The following is a 7,065-nucleotide window of genomic DNA, read 5'->3' as shown; positions in this document are numbered from 1 at the left end:
CTTAACCTGAGCAATAGGATTAGTGAAGGACCTGATGAAACTACTACTACAATATTGTTGTGTAGTGGTTTGTAGCCTTGAGGTGGTATATAAATATTAGATTATGACTAGTTGTCAGGCTTCTAAACTTGATTTCACTGTCATAACTTGAGATATTGAATTTTCCAATGATCTTTCTGCTTAAAAAATTGCATTCGTCAAAGGCAATGTTTGTGTAAGGTTTATTCTGATTATTAGATAATGACTTATAAGGTATTGTTAGCATAAAAAATTAGAAGTAGAAATAATTTCATTTTCAGAATAAGATTAAAAACATATTTCTTTAATTAATAACTCACTGATAACCGAGTCAATAGAAGATAGTAAAGAACAATGCGTAATTAAACCTTTAAGTCCTTCAGAATCACTACGAAGTGCTGTTAAAAACTGTAATAAAGAACAATGCATAATTAAACCTTTAAGTCCTTCAGAATTACTACGAAATGCTGTTAAAAACTGTAACAATCATTGCCGCTCTCTACAGGTAATATAAGCACTATATAACAATCATTGCTGCTCTCTACAGGTAATATAAGCACTATATACCTTTAATGCTGTTAATTATATAAGAGCCAATTGATTCTAAATATCTGTTAGAACATATAAAACTCCTAAATACTCATATTTTTCTGGTAAAGAGCTCGTATGTCATTCTCTAATTGATATTGTTTTGTAAAATTTAATTATATGAATAACCTTTACCGATGATCTCAAATTTTCTTTGTTGTCTCATACTTTGCTAACTGCATACTTATAAAATACTCAATGAATCATTAATTTAAGTAATAATCTTTACATTGTTTACTTCTTAAGCATCTATTAAAGCAACATAACCCTCATCAATATTCTTAGGTATCACAAAAGTTCCATTAACATATCTCCACATCTTTTTACTCTTAAAAAAATTTCTTATCTTATAACTCCAATATGAATAATTTTTTCCATCCAACCTTATACTCACAAACTGAAACGAATTATCTCTTTCAATAGCCATAATTACTAAACAAAGAACCGGAGTGCAAAAGAAAAGAAAACGAAATACCAGATTTCAGGAACTACACATATTTTATCGAAGTTATACAATAACTCAAAAATAAAAGAAGAGAAATACAAAACTAAAAGATAAGGAGGCCGGAGTTTCATTGATACTCCATAATGTGATCACAATAATCTAAATGAATAGTTTTAACCTAAATATAAAGAGATTATATATAGACTAAATTAAAAAGAAAATAAAAATACTATTCTACTCTTAATAAATAAAACAAAATAACCCTATATTTCTTAACATATCTATCTATTTGCGAAGACAACTTCTGGGTGGTAATGAAGCATCTCATCCCATATCATCTCCCTAATCATATGTTCCCCGAGATTCTCATCTATGTCAAGATTGATAGGGACCCGTGCTGGTGGGTCGTGTCTTGGATCGTGCAGCCCTGACATGTAAGGGTGTAGAAGTGCTTGTGTCACACTAATTCTCTTAGTAGGGTCAAACACCAGCATCCTTAGCAACAAGTCTATGGCCAAAGGATCAGCATGGGGGTATAGATGTGAAAAATGGATTCCCCTTGCATAAGGAAGTCTTTTGATGTACCTTCTGGCTTTTGGGTTATCAATGAACTCAAGATCAGTATCATTCTGGCTCCCAAGGACACTGATAATTAGCTTCAGCTGGTTAAGACACTCCGTTCCAGGGAAGATGGGTCTGCGGCCAAGAATCTCAGCAAAGATACATCCGACAGACCAGACATCAATGGAGGTTCCATAGTTGTCACAGCAGAGTAGCAGCTCAGGTGCACGGTACCAGCGGGTGACAACATACTCAGTCATAAACTGTTCATTACCTCTGCTAGTTCGTGCCAGCCCAAAATCACATATCTTCAGATCGCAGTTGGCATTGACAAGGAGATTTCCAGGCTTCAAGTCCCGATGAAGAATGTTTGCAGAGTGGAGATAATTCAGCCCGCGCAGCAACTAAAATATTGTATAAAGATTAGATGCTAGCAGAACAATATTGAGAAGAAAACAAATCGATTGAAAAGCAACTAGTGCTATGCATGGATTCACATTTAATCATTATTCAAGATTAGTATCACTGGTTATGCTATGTTAAAGCACAGCTATCAAGCTTATTTAAATTTCACTTTGTAAACCATCTAATGCTGTTATCATTACAATATAAACCAGCATCTCCTGGAAAAACATGACTTTAAAACATATAATTAGAGAGGCAAAAAAACGCAGCTGTAGTTCCTAGTGAAAACACATTCTGCAGATGGATTATGCACATTAGCATGAAATTGACATCACAAGACAAGCAGAGAGAATAACAGTCTTTTATACTACTACCACTCGAGAGAGAAAATTCACCTGAAATATAAAATACTTGCAATGATCATTGGAAAGTGGTTGTGAGGACTTGATAATCTGATGCAAATCTGTATCCATGAGCTCATAAACCAAATACACATCCTTGAAACTTGTCCTCTGAATAGGCATCAAAACATCCTTCAGAGCAATTACATTCTCATGCCGGATATGTCTAAGAAGCTTCAACTCTCTGAGAGTCCTCAAAGCATCAATCTTGTTCTCAAACACATTATTGATTTTCTTGATGGCAACTTTCTCGTTTGTTTCCCTATTAATCGAAGAGCAAACAACACCATAGGCCCCTCTACCTATAGGCTTAATCGGAACGTACTTCGAATCAACCTCAAATACAGTTTCCCACATTGAGTAATATTGCTTCCCTCTTGGCCTAATTCCATTTGGAGGCTCCACTAAAGTTGCCATTTCCCTGCAAATTGTGAGCGAGAAGAATTAAAGCTTTACAAAATCTCGTCAACATTCACATAAAAGGAAACCCAATTCACTTACTCACCAATTAAAGCAAGACATCTAATAAGTAAACAACTTTGAGAAAACTCACACACACACGATGAATGATGATGATTCAACAAGCTATGGTAAATATATATACGAAGAATAAAGAAAAGGTGTGGAATTGATACTTACTTGCCGCAATCTTTGATCTTTTGAGATCACCTTCTTGCTTACAATGTTATTCTCTGTGTCTGTAGCTTTTCTTGCTTATAATTTAATCACAGAAAAACAGAACTCCCACTTTCAACAGATTCCTCTAAACCAAAGAAAGCAAATTCAAAAAGCAACGAAGTCCTCAACTTTCACCTCCAATTCTTGCTCAATCCCTCAAATAAACAAACCCCACCAAATTCTCCTCCAACTCAAGCCAAGAATCACATGATCACAATCTAAGCAAAGCCCAAAAATCCTTTCTTTTTCCCTCTACACGCAGCCAAATTGCAAGACTCTCAAAACCCAGAAACCATTTTGCCTTCAAATAAGAAGCCTATAAATAAAAGCAGAATCTTTTCCACAATTCAGTGGAATTGGAGCTGGAGATCTTATCTATACAGTGAAAGTGATAAAAAAAGATCTGGTCTAACAGGGTTTTTGTTGGATACTCTTATTAGAACAAGGGGAGGGAGAGGTGAGGGGGCAGTGGTTAAAGACGTGAAGGCAACACAGCAAATTGTGACACAAAAGAACAGCTATTGCGTAATTGCTTTGGGTTTTAGGAAACTTGACCTCTCTTCATGCACAAACAAATATGCACATATATATATTTGCTTGTCAGTTTGACGGCTTTCGTTTAGCTTGGCTTTGGCTCCCTCAAGTCTTTCCTACTACATCTCGGAAAGATCAAGGTTGGTGCTTTTGCCTAACGGGCAACTGCTAAATTTATTTCCATTTGACAAAGTATCCCAATTATCAATATTTTTTAGGTATCATCTAAACAATTGTCCTTCAGTGTGATTGGAAACAAGGTATCTGACAAAGTATCCCATTTAACAAAATATTCATACCATCAAAGTAATTGGAAACAAGGTTTCTGATAGAGACCTAGTTCAAGTGGTATCTGTCTTAAGTATGATGTTCGTTCTTTATTAAATTTAGAAATACATTTGTAGCAATGATTTTTTATATAAAAAATTCAAAACTTTCCGCTAAGATCTAAGAGTGTTCATCAACAATCTAAAATATTCATCTTAAATTTGAAAATCTCATCTCGTTATTATCTAGAATTGTTCAACATTGAAATCTCAAACTCGTCAAAGTTAAATATGTAGCACGTTTTGAAAATGATACTTGAAATATTTAAGAAGCACCCCAAACGGATGAAGGCACTTGGTGGAAAATAACAAAGTATTAGGTCAAACCCAAGCTTAAATCCAACATTCAGCTTATGGCTAAAAGGGCTTCTATCTGCTTGGAAGGTCTTGTTCAACCGGGAGGATATGCTTTTAACGCGTTTGATAATTGTCGCCTTTGCTTTTAATCCATTAAAACTAATAATTCAGTCAATCATGTGTGTGCATGACGAGCAAACGTCGCTAGACACCAAGAGGAAAGCAGCCATAGGATTGTTGGCGCCGGCTGGATTTCCTTAATTTGCCGATAGCATATCCTCCTCCTTCCGATCTAACGCCTTGGATTATTGGAGCTGGCTGGGTTTCCTTAATTTGCCTCCTCCTTCCGATCTAACGCCTTGGATTCATTGGGTTCAAAGTCACTGTTACAAACTTTTTGTGGCGTCTCCTATGGGCCATCTTCCCAACATGGGTCCGGTTCCGGCCAATTTTTTTAACCGGATAATTAATTACATGGTTGATTTGCAGTTATGGAAGTATCATGTTTTCAAATCGAATTATAAATTTGTAGAACCATTAAATTGCATTTTGTCATTGATATTAAACCCTGTTCTACCACACACGCTAATCCAGAACAGAGTTGACCGCTCAATAACTCAAGTTTCGATGTTAAAATAAAATAAAATTAATCACATGATTAAAAGGGATCCATATATAATCACGAAAGTTAAATTAAAATTCAATTAGATTTTATAAAACAATTATTTTTTATTAATTTTTAGCCCTAACATCAGGTCAACTCTCGATCGAATTAATAACTATATCTTACTGAATTTTTTTTTACTTTTATTGTTTGAATATACTTGCTAATAATAGCTATCTACAATTTTGTTATGAGAATGGATTTTAATATGATCAAGGTAGATTATTATTTATTTATTATTAATATTTGATGCAATAAAAGGGATAGTAAACGATTCAATAGCCCCCCCCCCCAATTAAAACCCCCCCCCCCCCCCCCCTCATGTGATTTCGTGGGAAAATAGAGTCCTTTCAAGGGGTTGGTAGTGCTATATATAGCCTCAAGTGCTGTCAAGTATAGGCTGCTCTCCAAGGAAGGAAAAATGAGAAACATCACAACTTCCTCAATTATAAGCCAAATTTTAGTTCCGTAAGTGGCGGACGTCGGTGGGGTGGGTATCTAAAGTCTATACATTGAAAATTTATTTTTTAGAGTGTTTTTTTAATATATTAAACTAATATATATATTTTTTATATTTTTAAAATTATTTTTCATATCAATATATTAAAATAATAACTTTAAATAGAAAAAAAGTTAAAATGTTTAGAAACATATTATAATTATTGGATTCTTGATTAAAGTTCCAATTGAGGAAACTAATGTAGCTTTTAACATCAATTGAAGTAATTGAAAACAAAAGATAATGGAATGTTAAAAATTTTAAAAACCAAGAACTCTAGAACCCCAAGGAGATGAAAAAAACATAAAATTTTTAAACTTAAAAAGAAAAAATAAAAATAATTAAAAAATATTTATTTTTAAAAAAACTACTATAATAATTTTTAAGGTTAGAAAAATCAAGTTCAAACCTTATCAAAAAACCATTCTCCATCACAAACATATGGTACATAACTTTTTTATGGTAAAACTTTTACAATTAAAATTATTTTTTATTATAGATATATTTTTAGAGCATAATCTTAGTGAGAAAAAAAAATGATATTTGTATGGGTGAGCAAATTCATTATAAGTTTTTAACACTTATATAAAATATTTTGTTGTGAGTCTCAATACCATGATTTTCAATAATAATTTTATATAAATCACTTTACTGTGAGTCTTAATACCAGGATTTTAATAATAGCACATGAAAATTAATGTTAAGATATTATTAGGCTTTAATATTAAATGATATGGTGGAAATTAAATAGTAAACAAAAACATTTAAAATATATAATTTTTTATTCATCAAAGTCTCACTTGCTAAAAACTATCACGTCACTTTATATATATGAAAAAATAGAAAATTTAAATAGAAAAATAAAAAATATTCCATCAAAATAGAAAAGAATTATAATACTAAATAGAAAAATAAAAATAAAAACCCTAAATTGCAAAACAAAAAATATTATAAAAAGCTTCAGTATCATGGGCTAATATCAGTTGTTGTGTAAGCTGATTCTAGAATATTCTTTGCCATATGAAAACAAAAAAAAATAAAATGTACATAGACAAATAATTTTTGTCTCACTTGCTAAAAGACTATCACGTGATTTTATATATGAAAAACTAGAAAATCTAAATAGAAAAATAAAAAAAATTCCATCAAAATAGAAAAACTAGAAAAGAATTATAATACTAAATAGAAAAATAAAAATAAAAACCCTAAATTGCAAAAAAAATAAAAAATTATAAAAAGCTTCAGTATCATGGGCTAATATCAGTTGTTGTGTAAGCTGATTCTAGAATATTCTTTGCCATATGAAAACAAAAAAATAAAATGTACATAGACAAATAATTTTATAAATCAGGTACCGAATTTTTCAGACATTTATTAATTGTACCCTTTAATCAATGTAGGTTAATTTGTTCTCTATATAATGTGCATATTTAATGAAAAACAAGAATTTGATAGAGAATACAAATAAAAATTCTCTTGAAATATGGGGACCTAATTGATGAAATAACTCGTTTCGGTACTCAATTTACAATCTAAGAATATTAAGGGAATGGGCCATGGAATGTGGGCTGTACAATTGTCGTCTGAGCCCAGACAGAAGCAAGTCGAGAAAAAAATAAAAGTGTGGCTGCTGGGATTCGAGCCCAGGT

At 32.2% G+C, this 7,065-nt stretch overlaps 1 protein-coding gene across 3 annotated transcripts; it reads right to left on the bottom strand.

Moving 5' to 3' along the window:
- Positions 1–1,151: 1,151 nt before the first annotated feature.
- On the bottom strand, positions 1,152–3,829 carry LOC105126631 (mitogen-activated protein kinase 7). Of its 3 annotated transcripts, none has more exons than XM_011027556.1 (3): positions 3,062–3,829; positions 2,413–2,839; positions 1,152–2,016 (listed from the first exon to the last, which is right to left on the bottom strand). In XM_011027556.1, the coding sequence occupies exons 2-3, from the start codon at positions 2,833–2,835 to the stop codon at positions 1,333–1,335; spliced, it is 1,107 nt and encodes a 368-aa protein (XP_011025858.1). In that variant the 5' UTR covers positions 2,836–2,839; positions 3,062–3,829; the 3' UTR covers positions 1,152–1,332. The 3 variants fall into 3 exon arrangements, with proteins under 3 accessions (XP_011025858.1, XP_011025857.1, XP_011025856.1); XM_011027555.1 differs by having other exon boundaries at positions 3,058–3,828; XM_011027554.1 differs by lacking the exon at positions 3,062–3,829 and adding an exon at positions 2,924–3,016.
- Between the last annotated feature and the right edge of the window lie 3,236 nt (positions 3,830–7,065).

Source organism: Populus euphratica, unplaced genomic scaffold (assembly GCF_000495115.2).
Source record: "Populus euphratica unplaced genomic scaffold, PopEup_1.0 scaffold41.1, whole genome shotgun sequence".
NCBI lineage: Eukaryota > Viridiplantae > Streptophyta > Magnoliopsida > Malpighiales > Salicaceae > Populus > Populus euphratica.
The sequence above is the reverse complement of the archived record's forward strand: the minus strand, read 5'-3'. Positions and strand labels throughout refer to the sequence as shown.

Bases quoted from the DNA above. Each gene is read 5' to 3' on its own strand.
- LOC105126631 (XM_011027554.1), bottom strand. The intron at 2,017-2,412 runs GTGAATTTTCTC...ACAATATTTTAG, and splicing joins GCAAGTATTTTATATTTCAG to TTGCTGCGCGGGCTGAATTA.